This window comes from Oreochromis aureus, linkage group 5 (assembly GCF_013358895.1).
Source record: "Oreochromis aureus strain Israel breed Guangdong linkage group 5, ZZ_aureus, whole genome shotgun sequence".
NCBI classification, from domain to species: domain Eukaryota; kingdom Metazoa; phylum Chordata; class Actinopteri; order Cichliformes; family Cichlidae; genus Oreochromis; species Oreochromis aureus.
Window position 1 is genome coordinate 42,176,819 of NC_052946.1, and position 18,035 is coordinate 42,194,853.

At 43.1% G+C, this 18,035-nt stretch overlaps 1 protein-coding gene across 1 annotated transcript; it reads left to right on the forward strand.

Annotated features, from left to right (window-relative positions):
- Nucleotides 1–8,443: 8,443 nt before the first annotated feature.
- Nucleotides 8,444–14,101, forward strand: ctsa (cathepsin A). The gene is made up of 14 exons (XM_031730154.2): nt 8,444–8,552; nt 9,810–9,976; nt 10,047–10,158; nt 10,235–10,285; nt 10,360–10,446; nt 10,524–10,679; nt 11,970–12,146; nt 12,247–12,338; nt 12,442–12,520; nt 12,596–12,744; nt 12,829–12,904; nt 13,046–13,135; nt 13,221–13,322; nt 13,758–14,101. The coding sequence occupies exons 2-14, from the start codon at nt 9,810–9,812 to the stop codon at nt 13,839–13,841; spliced, it is 1,422 nt and encodes a 473-aa protein (XP_031586014.1). The 5' UTR covers nt 8,444–8,552; the 3' UTR covers nt 13,842–14,101.
- Nucleotides 14,102–18,035: the final 3,934 nt, after the last annotated feature.

Consider the following 18,035-nt stretch of genomic DNA (forward strand, 5'->3'; position numbering starts at 1 on the left):
CATATTATCAGTGGCCTCACTGATTTTCCTTGCCGGGATGACCTGTGTTTTAGCTCAGTGAGATGAGCTTCCGTTCTCAGACTGGGAGGCCCGGGTTCAAATCCCGCTTATGGCAACATTTCTTTCAGTTAACAGTTAAACTTTTTAACTCAATTTCAGCTTTTTCACCCTTTTCAGCAAAATTTTCAGTTTTTCACCACTTTTCAGCACAAATCCCAGCTTTTTCTGCTGTTTTCAGCAAAAACCTCTTTTCAGCAGAATTTCTGCTCTTTTCAGCAGAAATTCTGCTGATTGAACTCTTTTCAGCAGAATTTTCACCTCTTTTCAGCCCAAATTCTGCTTATTCACCTCTTCTGCAAAATTTTCAGCCTTTTCACCTCTTATTAGCACAAATCTCAGCTGTTTTCAGAAAAAACACTTTTGAGCAAAAAATTCTGCTGATTCATCTCTTTTCAGCGCAACTTTCTGCTTCTTTACCTCTTTTCAGCAGAAATTCTGCTGATTCACCTCTTTTCTGCAAAATTTTCAGCCTTTTCTCCTCTTATCAGCACAATTCTCAGCAGCTTCTGCTCATTTCAGCAGAATTGTCCGTCTCTCCACCTCTTCTTTGTCAGAATGAGTTTAGCTCAGTGAGATGAGTGGCTGCCTCAAGACCTGGAGGACTAGGTTCGAATCCTGCTCAAGGCACTGTTTTTTTTTTTTTTCACCACCATACAACTTTTTGCAACTTTTCATCTTTTTCAGTTTTTGAGCAGACAGCTTCAGCATTAAGGCATCCACACAGCATTTTCGCAGGAAATGCAAATTTTTCTAGTTCTTTATTATTCTTGGGGTTTCCGTACGTTTTTTGCCGCTTAACTACTGCCTCAGTTTTCAGCCGATTTTCTCAGTTCAAACTTTAAAAAATTCTGCTGTTTCTGCTAATGTGTGCTATGACTTTTGGTGCTCATAACTTCTATACTTTTTGAGATATTGAATTTTTTTTGCAATATTTTTTGCCCATTTTTGCACATTCTCAGTGGGGTCACTAGCTTTCCTTGCCCGGTTGAGCCGTGTTTTAGCTCAGTGAGATGAGCAGCCGTTCTCAGACTGGGAGGCCCGGGTTCAAATCCCGCTTATGGCAACATTTCTTTCAGTTAACAGTTAAACTTTTTTAACTCTTTTCAACACAAATTTCAGCTTTTCCACCCCTTTTCAGCAAAAAAAACTCTTTTCAGCAGAATTCTGAAAAGAGTTCTGCAGAACTCTTTTCAGCAGAAATTCTGCTGATTGAACTCTTTTCAGCAGAAATTTCAGAATTTTCACCTCTTTTCAGCCCAAATTCTGCTTATTCACCTCTTCTGCAAAATTTTCAGCCTTTTCACCTCTTATCAGCACAAATCTCAGCAGTGAGCAGAAATTCTGCTGATTCATCTCTTTTCAGCGCAACTTATTGCTTCTTTACCTCTTTTCTGCAGAAATTCTGCTGATTCACCTCTTTTCTGCAAAATTTTCAGCCTTTTCTCCTCTTATCAGCACAATTCTCAGCAGCTTCTGCTCATTTCAGCAGAGTTGTCCGTCTCTCCACCTCTTCTTGGTCACAGTGAGTTTAGCTCAGTGAGATGAGCAGCTGCCTTCAGACCAGAAGGGCCAGGTTCAAATCCCGGTCATGGCAAAACCTGTTTTCAGTTTTCTCTTTTGTTCTACCTCTTTTCCGCAGAAATTCTGCTGATTTATCTCTCTTCTGCAAAATTTTCAGGCTTTTCGCCTCTTCTCAGCACAAAAAATGAGCAGCTTCTGCTCATTTTAGCAGAATTGTCCGTCTCTCCTCCTCTTTTTTGAGAAAATGAGTTTAGCTCAGTAAGATGAGTAGCTACCTTGAGTCCAGGAGGACCAGGTTCGAATCCTGCTCAGGGTAACATTTTTTTTTCACCACCATACAACTTTTTGCAACTTTTCATCTTTTTCAGCTTTTCAGCAGACAGCTTCAGTGTTAAGGCAGCCACACAGCATTTTAGGAGGAAATGCAAATTTTTCTAGTTCTTTATTATTCTTGGGGATTCCGTACGTTTTTTGCCGCTTATCTACTCCCTCAGTTTTCAGCCGATTTTCTCAGTTCAAACTTTAAAAAATTCTGCTCTTTCTGCTAATGTTTGCTATGACTTTTGGTGCTCATAACTTCTATACTTTTTGAGATATTGAATTTTTTTTGCAATATTTTTTGCCCATTTTTGCCCATTATCAGTGGCCTCACTAGTTTTCCTTGCCTGGTTGAGCCGTGTTTTAGCTCAGTGAGATGAGCAGCCGTTCTCAGACTGGGAGGCCCGGGTTCAAATCCCGCTTATGGCAACATTTCTTTCAGTTAACAGTTAAACTTTTTTAACTCTTTTCAACACAAATTTCAGCTTTTCCACCCCTTTTCAGCAAAATTTTCATTTTTTTCTGCTGTTTTCAGAAAAAAAAAGTCTTTTCAGCAGAAATTCTGCTCATTCACCTCTTTTCAGCGCAATGTTCTGCTTCTTTCCATCTTTTCTGCAGAAATTCTGCTCATTCAACTCTTTTCAGCAGAATATTCAGAATTTTCACCTCTTTTCAGCCCAAATTCTGCTTATTCACCTCTTCTGCAAAATTCTCAGCCTTTTCACCTCTTATCAGCACAAATCTCAACTTTTTTCAGAAAAAAACTCTTTTCAGCAGAAATTCTGCTGATTCACCTCTTTTCAGCGCAACGTTCTGCTTCTTTCCCTCTTTTCTGCAGAAATTCTGCTGATTCACCTCTTTTCTGCAAAATTTTCAGCCTTTTCACCTCTCATCAGCACAATTCTCAGCAGCTTCTGCTAATTTCAACAAAATTGTCAGTCTGTCCACCTCTTCTTTGCGGGAATGAGTTTGGCTCAGTGAGATGAGTGTCTGCCTTCAGCCCAGGAGGGCCGGGTTCAAATCCAGCTTAGGGCGACATTTTTTTTTTTCACCACCACACAACTTTTTGCAACTTTTCATCTTTTTCAGCTTTTCAGCAGACAGCTTCAGCATTAAGGCATCCACACAGCATTTTCGCAGGAAATGCAAATTTTTCTAGTTCTTTATCTTTATTCTTCTAGTTGCTCCGTTTTTTGGCACTTAACTACTGCCTCAGTTTTCAGCCGATTTTCTCCGTTCAAACTCTAAACTGTTCTGCTCTTTCTGCTAATGACTGCTATGACTTTTGGTCTTTATTAATGTTATACTTTTTAAAATATTACACTTTTTTCCTTTAATTTGTCCCATTGAAATGAATGGGAAACTTCCACAATTCTGTGCAATTAACTCAGAGTGAGCACTGGTCCTTTCTGAAACTTCTCTTCATGTCCGAACAACTTCTTGCTGCTCACTCAATTTTCACTCAACCCCCATAAACTATACATCAAAACGTAGGTATTTTTGCTGGCTTTCAGACAATGTTACTATCTTTATTGTGAGATTTACCGTTTTTTTGCAATTTGCCTCGAAGTGACACATGGTCTGGATACTCCCCATTCAAAGTCTATGGGGAGGTTTTGAAATGCAGAGCTGAAATTCTGTAACGGGAGGCATTTTCAAATCGCCATATCTCCTTAACAAAGCAAAGTTAGGACATGAGGCTTGTGCCAATATATCTTCAGACACTGCTGACACTCACAGTGGAAGCAGTTTTACAATTATCTTACCGTTGAGCAATGAATTACGTTTGTTTGAGGGTGGAAATCTGTCCTCCTCTCAGTTTTCAAACTCCGAAAATGAAGCCGTTTCTTCTCTCGTCATATCTCCGCGACGGAGGTACATAGAGCAATGAAAATCACAGTCAAAGTACACCAAAGTCCGCTGATTCACCCAGTCCAAGAATTATGCCGCTAGCCCTCCTAGTTTTTGAGTTACACGACGTTTTGTAACACCAAAAAACGGCGTTTTTCGCCTCTCACCGCGATCTAATTCTGACTGCTGAAGTCTCTGTCTTTCAGACCCCCGCCCCCTTTCCAGGTGGCGCAATCAGTAATGACACGGCTCTGCAGCTCAAAGGTCGTGAGGTCAATCCCACCTTGTTCAACATTTTTTTTTTTCACTACAAATTGATACACTATCACAGACCTGTAATTTATATTGCTAATTTATTACAATTCTGCAAAGTTTTATGATTTTAGCAGCTTTTCTAATATGGACCTCAGGTTCTTGTCAACACCACATGGCAGAAATACATACAAGTAAACAGCCTGATGAAGCAGACAGAAGCAGTACCTCTGATTGGTGAATCTGAGTAGAACCAGGTTGTTCTTTCATTTCATTTCTTTCTTTATTTCACACATGGTTCAACAGTGTTTCTTTTTCTACATATAGAACCTTCTGCCTCTTTTCAGCAGAAATTCTGCTCATTCACCTCTTTTCTGCAAAATTTTCAGCCTTTTCATCTCTTATCAGCACAATCCTCAGCAGCTTCTACTCATTCCACCATAATTGTCAGTCTCTCCATCCCTTTTCTTGTGAGAGTGAGTTTGGCACAGTGAGATGAGTCGTCGCCTTGAGCCCAGGAGGGCCAGGTTCGAATCCTGCTCCGGGTGACATTTTTTTTTTTCACCACCACGCAACTTTTTGCAACTTCTCAGCTTTCTCAGCTTTTCAGCAGACAGCTTCAGCGTTAAGGCATCCACACAGCATTTTCGCAGGAAATGCAAATTTTTCTAGTTTAGAATGTATCTCATCAACTAATCTGTCACCAGTGTTGGGCAAGTTACTTTGAAAAAGTAATTCAATTATAGTTACTAGTTCTTCAAAAAAGTAACTGAGTTAGTAACTGAGTTACAATATTCTAAAAGTAATTAATTACTTGGAAAAGTAACTATTGCGTTACTTAAAAAACAAACAAAGAACGTTTAACCCTCTGGGGTCCAGGGTATAATTGGCCATTTTTTTACTACTCTTGATTTTCTCTCCACATTTTACCTTTAAAAACTATTTACTTTGCCTTGTTTGGTATCATTCTTTTTAGCGCAACCTCACGTGCCTGAATTTACAGTTATGTTCTCATTTTGTCATACTGTATAACCAGAATTGATCTAAAATCAGACAAAAACCATAAAATCAGAGTAGAAAAAGTTAGAAAATTTTTTACTGTAACAACCACAAACATGTTTAATGAATCATATTTCATAACTTCAAATGCAAATATTAATTGTCAATTTTAAAATCCTATGCACAAGTTTTGCAAACAACAAATTTATTTGCATCCATTTACTTTGATTTTTTAAATAACCATTTCAAACTATTTACAGAACAATCAGCTGTTCTTCAATACGATGCCACACAAATTATTTGTGCCACTCCCAAAAAATATTTTGTGTCCACTATAAAGGAGAACATCACAGCCTGATACCTGCAGGTCTGACAGCAGCAGGTGTATCACTGCTGTTTCTACCTGGAGACAGCAGTCGCCTCATTGTTCTAACACACAACACAAGACTATCCACAACACTACACACTAACTACACAAGGCAACACATTAACTACACACTCCAAACACGCTAAACGTCACAAATCTCACATCTCAAAACTCGCTCTCTCTCTTTTTCTGCTCTCTCTCTCTCTCTCTCACCGTCACTCCTAAAACTTCCCCTGTTTTGTTTTGTTTTTTGCTCATAAGCAGAGAGTGCTTGCTAGCGCTAACGTGGCGAAACTATTGAGGAAAAAATGCCGCGTATATCTTGTTTATCACGACTCTGGTTTTACGTGGCCTATCAACACAATTTATAAACTGGTATATATCACCTTGTTGCTTTGTCTTTAAGTGGTCACGTGATTGACTTACCACGACTACTTTATTCTTCCTCAGTCAAACAGCAGCACTCGATTGTTTTGCCCCCTGAGCTACAGGTGTTGTGCTAGACAGTGATCGTGATTACCGTCCGCGGGAGCGCGCAGCTGCTTAAAGCTGTAGCGTCCAGATTACTTACAGCTACTTCCGTGCAGCTGATATAAGATGCGGTAAGCTGAACAGCTTCAACTGTTTGTTGAAAAATAGTAACGGACCGCGTTTCCTTGTTAGTAACTGTAACGGCGTTGTAACGATAGGAATAGTAATTAGTTAGATTACTCGTTACTGAAAAAAGTAACGCCGTTGGTAACGCCGTTACTTGTAACGCCGTTATTCCCATCACTGTCTGTCACCCACAATGAAACAAGGTCTCATAACTTTAATCCCAAAACCCAACAAAAACAAACTTCATGACATGAAGAGATCTCTCAGTCGTTGGTTGACCAGGGATATCACTGTATTTGGTAGTCGTCCTCTCCAAAGCTGAAGGTCTCTCTAAATTAATTTACCCACGTCATTCTCTGCATGTTTCTCCCCAAAACATTAAGAAAGCCAACTATTTTTCAATTCCTGTGGAAAAAAACCCCAATATATTAAGAGATCACAGCTGGTTAAAGAACATGAGAAGGGCGGTGTTAGGTCAGTCTGTCCTGTCTCTAGTTAGCTAGTTTAGTGTTTTTCTGTTAATTTATGTTGTAAATTTATTTATGTTGCATGCAGCACCTTGGCCCTGGAGGAACGTTGTTTCGCTTCACTGTGTACAAACTGTATATGGTTGAAGTGACAATAAAGCCAACTTGACTTGACTTGAGTTTCCACAAAACAGATTCTTTACTTCTGGAAAATGATTTTTACACAACTTCTCTCCCCACATGTTGAGAATATGGAACAATAGACTGATAACCGCTAACAGAAAGTCATTATTTATCAGGAACTGGTTTGAGAGCGGCATCTTGTTTGTAACTGACTTGTTGGACTCTAAAGGTGCTTTATTGGATTTTGTATCTTTTCTGAAGAGACACAATTTAGACTGTCCACTAAAACAGTACAGAAAGGCTTGTCATGCTATCCCATTAGCTCTGAAGCAGCTAATATGCAACACTTTGTTATATTCTGACGTCAAACCAGCGCTGCCAAGTTTAAAAATGGGAAACTGTAATCTAACTGATAGTAAATGTAACAATAAATTTATTAGTGTGAACTTCAAATCGATTCTTTTCCATGAGTTTGACTCGGGTAGACGTCTGCAGGCCTTTCACGGGCATCAGTCACTCATGGAAAAAACATTTTCTGAATTTGTTAAGTGGCCTGTTCCCCCAAAAGTTAAAGAAACCCATTTTAAGGTAATTAATAATATATACCCAGTATCTGAGGAGGTTTACATTTGACGTGGACCTGTGCTCTTTTTGTGATCCTGTATCAGCTGTTTTTTTGGTCTGCTGGAGAGAGTTTAAATGGAAAATTATCACCAGATTCTACAGAACAGCATAAATAACTGCTCAGATGGGCCCAACACATGTTCATGCTGGAGGAACTGTGGGACACACTCTGGCAACCATACCCATATATTTTGGCTCTGCCCTAAACTGGAGGCAGTTTTCAAAGTAAATATTCCATTACGTCCTAATGTTGGGAAGGAGTCCAGAACTTACTGACTGCAAAGCCAAAACACAGCAGCTAAATAAATTACTCACTGCAGCCCTAAAAACCATAACTATCAGATGGTTAAAACCAGAACCTCCCACATGTAATATATGGATCCTGAAAGTGTACGGTGCCTATCTGATGGAACACATTACATACTCAGACTACAGAGACCTGTTTTTGAGAAACAGGGGGGACCCATGCTGCCTTTGTGAAGAGCGCCACCTAGTGTTGGGAGCTCTCTTTCTCGGCGCACACACACACGCATTTATTTATGGATGGCACAGGGAACGGGGAGACAGGAGGACTGCCTTATATGAGGCCAAAGAGTGCTTATGTATCTATGTATGTATGTATGTATGCTTGCCTTCTTTAACATGCTGTAGCTGGACACTGGCCCTGTGCAAGCGAGCGTATGCTTGTACATGTGGGCACAGTTGTATGGAGGAAGTGTGGGATGTATCACTGCTCATTAAAAATAAATAAAAATGGAGTTAAAAAAAGAACTGCACAGCTGGTTATCACTGTAAGTCAATGATATCTCACAGTTTAATATATTTGATATTACCTTCTATATGGATAATTTACATCCATGTATCTCTGCTGTGATTAACATAGGTAAATACCATATACATTGTAGCAAGTGGAGAAATAGTAAACCGTCCTTCACATGGTTCATTAGTGACTTTAAACATCATGTGGCTAAAGAAACTGAAATCCAGCCGATGTGTTTCTCATCTGTTACTGTTTCGATCTTTGCCTCCAGTGTTTGTTTGCTTACCCTGTGCTCCCTTTTTGTTATTCTGCACTTTTAACACTGTCAATTTGATTTAGCCCCTCTGGTACTCTTTCTGTTGTTTTTGGAGTCTTTGATATTATTCTACTGTTTTATCCTCTACGAGAGTCTGTATTCGTATTGTTCTTAATCGTTAATTTAAAAAAAAAAGTTATCCTAAAAAAACCTACAAATAAAGTTTGAAAAAAAAAACGGAGGGAGGGAGGGGTCATGTGACCTGCCCCTGTCATATGACCTGCTGTCTTCTTTCACCGTGGTGTGTCCAGTGCAGAGCACGAGCCCAGGTGAAGCAGGTGGACGCATAGAGAAGAGGTGAGTGAAAGCGGGAGGTCTCCATTCAGAGGTCCGTTTGGATTCTGTCTGATTTAAGACGTTAAAGTTGCTGCTGCGCGTGATAGTCCACGTTTCCGGGTTTAAAATGTGTGTGTGTGTGTGTGTGTGTGTATCAGGGCACACACACACACACACACAGCCTTCTATCTGTTTCATGACAGTTAACGAGCACTCTGAGAGAAACTGATCGCTTTCTGATCGATAATCGAACTGATTGTGAGTCGAAAACGTTTCGTGTTGAAACTGAAACTTCCGTTTCTCTTATTTGAAACCCGTTTCCAGTCGCTGAGCAGTTATTCGAACTGCTGTTATGACGAACTGCGTGTTTCTGCCAAACTCCGTTCAAAAACCTGCAAATGTAAATTTTTTTGGCGCATGCTCAGTCACGTCCGAAAGTAAAACGTCCAGATGAACAGAATCAACTTTTCAACCAAAACGTAACTTTTCGTTCATTCAGGGGGAAAGTGATCACGTGACTTCTGATCGATCCCCAATCAGAAAGTCTCGTCGTGATCAATCCGCGAACACAAATCTCACTTCCTGCTGAAATCACGTGTTTCGTGGCCGTCAGAGGAACTCACCAGACTTCATTTAAATTTCTGCCTAATTTAACGTGTGCGTGCGGGTGCGTGTGAGATCCTGCTGTGGCGCAGCTCCTGTTTTACAGGTTTACCTCAGAGGACAGGTGAACTTTGTTTTTTTAAGTTCTCTTTTTTAAAATCAGGGTCGGATGTAATAAAACTGAGTGATGAAAACTCCTTTTTAAAACTTTAACATCATCACTGAGGTTTAATTTTTTTTTTTTAGTTTCTAGTTTGTTTAATTTTTGAAAGGCTGATGCTGAGGGCAGCCTCCTGCTTTTGTATTTATTTAGTTTGACTTTTTTTTGTTTTGTTTGGATTTGTTAGGGTTTTTTATTTTATTTTCTGGCAGAGCTCCGACAGCTCTGTGAAATCATCACATTTGATCAGTTATTGATTGTTTCTGGTGATCTGTCAGTGATAACCTGCTCAGTGCTAACCAGCTGCGAGTCAGTAGTCAGTAAAACTGACAGTAAAACTAGTCGGTAACTTCCTGCAGGAGAGATGACATAATTGGTGCTGTGTCATGTGATCATGTGATAAAAGTGAAAGGAACACGTGGACGTCAGCTGCTGGACGTTACCTCAGTATTATAAAGGTGAAATCTCAGGAGGAGCATTTTTATTGGATGTTTTTACTTCCTGTCTGCTATCAGATGCAGCTGCTGCTGTTGTCGTGTTACTTCCTGTCCGCGTGGCTCGGCGCAGAAGCGGCCCCAGCGGCCGACGAGATCACGTACCTGCCGGGTCTGCAGAAACAGCCAAGCTTCAAGCAGTACTCTGGATACCTGAGTGTGGCTGACGGCAAACACCTGCACTACTGGTCAGTACCTGAGACACGCCTGAAGACACGCCTCACCTGACCGTCAGCTGACCACTTCTTCTGTTCTCAGGTTCGTTGAGTCGCAGAACAAACCGTCCTCGGACCCACTGGTGCTGTGGCTGAATGGCGGCCCCGGCTGTAGCTCGCTGGACGGACTGCTGACCGAACATGGACCCTTCCTGGTAGGTGAACTCTGCCCACCTGCCCCCTACAGGTATACTATGACTCCACTCCTGATCTGACCTTTTGTCATTTCAGATCCAGAGCGACGGTGCAACGCTGGACTACAACCCGTACGCCTGGAACAAGGTATGCTGTCATGTGACTTTTGTTGAGGTCGCATGACTGAGGTCAAAGCTGATTGGTCGACTATCTGTGTGCAGATTGCCAACATGTTGTACCTGGAGTCCCCAGCAGGAGTCGGCTTCTCGTATTCGGACGATCAGAAATACGCCACCAATGACACCGAGGTCAGTGACCCTCAGTGACTCAGCTGCCGGTTGGCTGCCTGGAGGTCAGGTGTTCAGCTTTTTCTTTTTCTCTGCAGGTGTCGATGAACAACTACCTGGCCCTGAAGGAGTTCTTCCGCCTGTTTCCAGAGTACAGCAAGAATGAGCTCTTCCTGACCGGAGAGAGCTATGGAGGAATCTACATCCCAACGCTCGCTGAGAGGGTGATGGAGGACGCCAGCCTCAACCTGCAGGTAATGATGCACCTGACACGCAGCAGGTAACAGTTCTGAACTTAACTTCAATAATTAATTCCTCCAAACCATCAACGTGTCTTTTAGACCCCATTCCTACAAAACTGCTCAAAGAAGTCCTGCCATTAATTAATGCTTCAATCTTAAATATGATCAACCTATCTCTAATAATCGGCTATGTACCACAGGCCTTCAAGCTGGCTGTAGTTAAACCTTTACTTAAAAAGCATCTCTAGACCCAGCTGTCTTAGCTAATTATAGGCCAATCTCCAACCTTCCTTTCATATCAAACATCCTTGAAAGAGTAGTTGTCAAACAGCTAACAGATCATCTGCAGAGGAATGGCTTATTTGAAGAGTTTCAGTCAGTTTTCAGAGCTCATCACAGCACAGAAACTGCTTTAGTGAAGGTTACAAATGATCTTCTTATGGCCTCTGACAGTGGACTCATCTCTGTGCTTGTCCTGCTAGACCTCAGTGCTGCGTTCGATACTGTTGACCATAATATCCTATTAGAGCGATTAGAACATGCTGTAGGTATTACAGGTACTGCACTGCAGTGGTTTGTATCGTACCTGATGCACCTGTGAAAATGGCTTTCCAAAGACTGCAAAGAGTCCAGCGTTACTGCTTCCACTGCAATTCGGAGCATAAACAGCTTCGGTGCTGAGCTCTGAGGTTTGAAATGAGCTTCTGTGAAGTGTGGCTTAGAGACATGATGTCGGGTTTAGTCACTGGAGAGCAACTCGGAGTAGAGCTGCTTCCTCCACATGAAAACGAGGCAGGTGAGGTGTTGCGGACCCAGTACACGATGGAGAGATTACTCTCTCGCCTGGCCTTTGAACGCCTCGATGTTGCTCAGGTGGGCTGGAGGAGGTGGCCAAGGTGTGGGAGGTCTGGGCTTCTCTGCTCAGGCTGCTGCTCCAAACCTGGATAAAGCCTCCACCTTTCCATTTAGTGTTATTATTGTTATTAGTAGCGGTTTTCTTTACACAGCGTCAAATCACAGAAAAACTCACTCAGGTGTGAAAACATTAAAAAAAATCTGTTCTTACCTGAGTTTGTGGTGACACTGTTCACTTTGAACGTGCTTCCTGTAGTGACATCATTAGAAAACACTGCAGACAGGTGTACCTGTGACATGGTGCTTGTAGAGGACCATGTGATCAATGGGGTGTCCCACCTGAGCTGCAGCGGGTGTACCTGTGGTAAAACAGGAGTGTCATATTCAGGCTGTGGAAACATCAGCAGCCTCCTCATGCCTGCCTCACTCGACTCACCTGTGGTGCAGGGCATCGCCGTGGGGAATGGGATGTCGAGCTACGAGATGAACGACAACTCTCTGGTGTACTTCGCCTACTACCACGGCCTGCTTGGCAGCCACCTGTGGGCGGAGCTTCAGACCTACTGCTGCAGTGATGGGAAATGCAACTTCTATGACAACCCGAACCAGAACTGCATGGACAGCGTGAGTGCGACCTGGTTCACCTGCGGTGCACCCGACGTCTACCTGTAGGCTCTCTGGTGCTCTGTTTTATGTCTCAGGTTTTGCCCGTTTTCCTCTGCAGGTGGGGGAGGTTCAGACCATCGTCTACAGTTCAGGTTTGAACATATACAACCTGTACGCTTCCTGTCCAGGTGGAGTCCCGCAGAGACTCAGGTGAGCTGTGGCCTTTAACGTTCGGCCTGTGATCTTTTTTTGTCAGTGAGCTAACCTGCAGCAGGTATGGTGCTCAACCAGGTGTGTTCCTGTTTGTTGTCAGTGTCGAGCGGGGCCAGCTGGTGATCCGAGATCTGGGAAACTCGTTCATTCACCATCAGTGGAACCGGCTGTGGACGCAGGTGAGTTCCGGTCACTTGATGATCCAAACAGTATCTATAAAGCGCTCACCTGACCAGGTGGTTTTCTCACTTTAGAAAGTCAAAAGTCTGGTGGCGCTGCTCCCGTCTGTCCGCCTGGACCCCCCCTGCACCAACTCCACCCCTTCCAACCTATACCTGAACAACCAGCTGGTCAGAAAAGCCCTCCACATCAGCCCCAAAGCTCTGGACTGGGTCATCTGCAGGTAACACAGGCACACACCTGACCTCTGTTTCACCTGTCCACCTCACCTGTGCCGACTCACTGACTCTCTGCTCTGCGCTCGCAGCTCTGAGGTGAACCTGAACTACGATCGGCTCTACATGGATGTCAGGAAACAGTACCTGAAGCTGCTTGGCGCTCTAGTCAGTGAAGCTCCGCCCATTTTTTAAATTTTATTTTCATTTTTTCCCCCAGTGTAAATGTTTCCAGCCTTTAACAGGACTCACCTGTTTCACCTGTCTAATATGGACTGGAAAGTGTTGACGGTTGTGTTCTCTGTGCAGAAGTACCGCATCCTCGTGTATAATGGCGACGTGGACATGGCGTGCAACTTCATGGGGGACGAGTGGTTTGTGGAGTCTCTGCAGCAGCAGGTGGAGTTCAGCTCTTATTGAGTTTTCCTCTGCAAAGTCACCTGATCTATAAGCTGACACTCAGGTGTGCTTACCTGTGTCTCAGGTGCAAGTCCAGAGGCGTCCGTGGATCTACGAAGATGTGGACGGTCAGCAAGTCGGCGGCTTCGTCAAAGAGTTTGATAACATTGTCTTCCTCACTGTGAAGGTAAATGCCACCTTCATCATCCTCACTGACTGTGTGATGTCATGTTTTGGGGGTGGGGATATGTTTCAGGTCAGCTGTCGTGTCAAATGTTTAGTTTCTCTCATCATCGGACCACTTAAGTTTTCTAAAGTATCTTTATTTATAAAAAAGAAACAAACAAAAATGTCTCGTTTGGTTTAAATCTGCTTTAATATTTCAGTTTGTTTGTTTGTTTGTTTTTAAACGTCGTCAAATCAAATTGTCTTTGTAGATGAAGAAAAATCACCTTCCTGGTAAATGTAGTCTGACACTTACTGCAGTTCACAGAAAATCCACCAGATGGCAGAAACGGCCGGTGTTTCCGCCTCAGGTGTTTCCGCCTCAGGTGTTTCCGTGTGAACAACTGAGGCCTGATTTCCGGCGACTGTTCTCACCTGTGCCGCTGTCTTCCCGCAGGGTTCAGGTCACATGGTTCCAACAGACAAGCCAGCTGCTGCCTTCACCATGTTCACCAGATTCATCAAGAAGCTGCCCTACTGACCTCCGACCCCTGACCTCTTTTCTCACACTGTCAACAAATCATCACGTCTCTCTTCTGTGTTGCTTTGCAACCACCTTCCAGACCTCAGCCAATCATGTCACTCCTCCGGACCAGCTTGTCACCTGGTCATCTTCTTGGTTGTCATGGAAACGAGCACTGGCACCACTCCTTTTTTTTTTTTTTTTTTTTTCTTTTTATTGTAAATGAGGAAGTTGCTGCTTGTTTGATTTAAAGGGAAATAAAAACTGATTTTTAACGAGCTTCGTCTCTGATGTCGTCTCTAAATGGCGTCCAACATCTCCCAGTGCACTCAGGACACCCTGACAGCACTGAGCAGCTCCTTCTTTCTGCTGTGACCAAATATTTCCCACGTGTGGGACTAATAAAGGTTCATCTTATGTTTAAATGGACAGACTCCACCCCCTTCCACCACCATCTTGGGTCCTCTGCAGCGTGACGCGAGAATGCACAAAATCATAAAACATCTTGTGTCTCATTTCCTCCGTCACCTCCAGCTCCACCTTTTTCCTTTTTATGTACAAACGGGGGCGTGGCCGAGTGCAGGTTGAGCCTGTCTTTAGTGAGAACAAACAATTTCTCAGTGATTTTGTGTAATAATGCTGCAGTACTGTATTTGATCAGCAGCAGGAACTCGAGTGAAGAACACGACTGTAGGATACCTGGATCCAAAGGCACAGAAGAGATGTGGAGCTGTTTAAAAGTGTGAATATTTAAGAATATAAAGACTGCCCCCTGTTTAAACAGCAGGGGGCAGACTGAACTCAGAGGCTGTCCAACAGTCAGAACAGGTGAGCTGTTTCTAAAAGGATGAACCATCAGGGTTCTTCCTGTCGCGTCTTCCTGAACTTCCTGTCCTGCAGTTTCTGGGTGAAGTCGTCAGATCTGAGCCGGCGTAATAATCCAATGACCTCATGTTCACAGGCTCAGTGATTCTGCCTGTAAACATGAGGTCACTGGCTTATTTTGATATGCATGTATTTACCTTACACATAAAATAAATATGTTTGTCATAATTTTGGTTAAATGTAAAGTTCAGGTTTAAATAATTCAGGATGTTGGTGTTAAATGTGTGTGATGATTAGCGCTGAGCTTTTCCTTGTGTTGACATGATCCTGTAATTTATTATAAGAATTTCCTTTTGCTCTCTCACCTGATGGACTTTACATCTTGTCTTTAGCAGTGTGACAAACCAAATCAGGCTCTTTAAAGATGTGGACTAAAGTTATTTTACATCATTCTGTCGCTCCGGCTGTTGACAGTGTGGTGGAGCAGGCCAGTGTGTCTCAGACTGCAGATGAATCAAGGAACTGAAGGAGGAATGAGTGCCCTGCAGGCATGCATGATTTTATATGCGCTCTACTCCACAGTCTAACAGGACACCATGGTGAGCACCACGAGTGTGACAGTAATTTAGGGACATTTTTATGAAGCCATCAGACACACAGTCTTCCTGCATGTCCATGTTTTTATTAAATCTGTGTGGAAATCCTTCAGTTTGTCACGCAGGCCTCCGTGATCGTCCCCTCGCTTGTTTATTTAGTTTTTTAAAAGTAGGTGATTCACCATCATCATCATCAATGGAGAAACAATAATGGGTAAAGACAGTCCTATTGGTGCATCATTTATATCTCAGGGCTTAAAGACAGAACAATCCAGGACAGCGTTCATGTTGCAGATGCCTACAAGCTGTGGTTGTAGCACTTCAGCATCTAGCAGAGCAGCGAGCATAGAGACGGTAATGACTTTGTGTCAGGTAGTTTCAAATGCAGCATTTCAGCAAACACAAACTGTTTGAAAATACAGCGCCTGGACCTTCAGTGAGCAGACTCGCTGTATTTCCAAAGTTCACTCAGAGGAACATGACAGGAGAGCAGCAACAGAGGTCAGAGTTAAAGCATTGCTCTTAGTGACTTTGTAGATTACATGTGATATCGTCAGATACTGATACTGTATGATGTGAAGTATTTGTGAAACTTCCTGCAGAACAAACTGACGTACGCTAAGTTTGTGTTACTCAAAGCTTCAGCGCTCTCAGGCTCGTCTCCATTCATCCAGCACCGTGTCATTGGTTTGTTACACCATACGACACTGTGCACATTCAACCACACACAACAGTGTGTCCCGAGTGATGAGGGTCACGTGATCAGGTGGTGAGGTGGGTTGGCAGGGCGGGGTGTAGGGGTCACCTGTGATGGCCCTGGTTTACCTGAGACAGGATGATCTGGCGATGGCCTCCAGGGGGGTCAGAGGGCACCCAATGATTTTTTGGGTGGTCTTAATGACCCTCTGTGCAGCCTTCCTGTTCCTCTCCACTGAGGAGGGTAGAAGGGCAGCAGCAGCTCCTGGTCCAGGTTCTTCTCAGGACATGAAGGTGCAGCCGCTGCTGGGCCTTCTTTACCACGGCGATGGTGTTGTGGGTCCAGATGAAATCAGTGGAGAAACCTGAAGGTGGAGAGAGAGTCCACCTGTTCTCCATTTATAATGAGGGAGGAGTGGAGCTGTCTGTGCCTCCTGAGGTACCAGCAGGACAACTTCTCTACCTCCACCCTGTACGCTGTCTCATCACCATCAGAGATGTGGTGTCATCAGCATACCTGACGATGATGCTGGTTGGGGGGGTTGGCGTGCAGTCATAGGTGTACATGGCGGACAGTAGGGGGCTGAGAACTCTCTGATGTATCCATTGGAGTAAGAACGTATGTGATAGAAAGCTCTTACATAGAATAAAGGATTTGTGTGAATGAGGCAAGTTGATTAAAGCGCTTTGAGTGCGCAGAGTAGAAAGAGCCCTACATAAGAACCACTCCATTTACCAGGGATGGTTGCACCACACAGAATAAACCTGACGGACCAAGGACCAGCCATTATGTGGTCCAAAAACCCAGAAAGATCAATAGCAGAACAGTAAGAACAGCAGACTGGAACTGAACAATAGAATAGAACAGAATAGAGCTTTATTGTCACTGTTACAAGAACAATGAAAGACAGTTTGGCATCTCGGCATTAGCAGCCTGTAGATTTTACATTAAAATTCCTTTAGAATAAGAGAAACCGAAAAACAGACTTAAAGTTTAAGAGGTACCTGCACAGGGAATTTATATGATAACGTATGTATCTACACAGATATGTACAAGTTATTTTTGCCATATAAGGAAGCAATGTAATGCACATTGAGTAAGATGGTTACTATTATAATAAAGATGGTTTGACCTGATGGACCTGTAGCGTTTACTAGAGGGTAGGGGGGGAAAGTGAGTGTCCAGGGTGGGAGGGGTCTTTGATGATGATGCTGGCTCTCCGCTAAAGTCTGCCAGTATAAATGTCTCTGAGGGGGGTTTGTGAGGTGCCAATTGCCCGCTCTGCTGCCCTCACCACCTGCTGCAGTTTCCTCTGGTCCTCCACAGTACAGCAGTTGAACCAGAGTGTGCAGCAGTAGGTCAGAAGGCTCTTGATGCGGTCTCTGAGGTAATTGGGCCTGACGCAGTTTCCTGAGGAAGTACAGCCTTTGTTGCGGTTTTATTTCCTGATGGGAAATGTTTGCGAACCAGGTAAGGTCGGCCAAGATGTGGACTCTGAGGAACTTAAAGCTTTCTTCATTGCATTAAATCTGACGGTCTATGTTCTGACTTTGTTACAGTGCACAACGGAGTGCCACAGGGCTCTGTATTAGGTCCCCTTCTATTTATCATTTACATAAACAATCTTGGTCTAAATGTGCCAGATGCAAACTTGCACTTCCATGCTGATGATACAGTTATTTACGGCTGTGGTTCAACTCTTGTCCAAGCCACTGACTCCTTGCAGAAAGCCTTTTTTGCTGTCCAGCACTCATTACTTCAGCTTAAACTTGTTCTCAACGCAGACAAAACAAAGCTCATGTTTTTTTCTAAATCAAGGAAATGGGCCCAAACAATCCCATCAGTAACTACTCTTGAGGGTAATAAAACAGTGTTGGTTCACACGTACAAATATCTGGGTATCTTAAATCATGACTCGCTCAACTTCAAACCACATGTAGAGAATCTGAAGTTAAAACTGAGATTGTATTTTCAAAATAAGTTGTGTTTCTCTTTTAATACAAAGAAGCAGCTTGTTGCTGCAACATTTTTGCCTATGGTGGATTATGGAGATATTCTATATATGAATGCTTCTGCTCAGTGTCTTCAAATGGT

Bases quoted from the DNA above. Each gene is read 5' to 3' on its own strand.
- ctsa (XM_031730154.2), top strand. From the start codon at position 9,810: ATGCAGCTGCTGCTGTTGTCGTGTTACTTCCTGTCCGCGTGGCTCGGC. The intron at 9,977-10,046 runs GTCAGTACCTGA...TTCTGTTCTCAG, and splicing joins GGCAAACACCTGCACTACTG to GTTCGTTGAGTCGCAGAACA. The intron at 10,680-11,969 runs GTAATGATGCAC...CCTGTGGTGCAG, and splicing joins ACGCCAGCCTCAACCTGCAG to GGCATCGCCGTGGGGAATGG.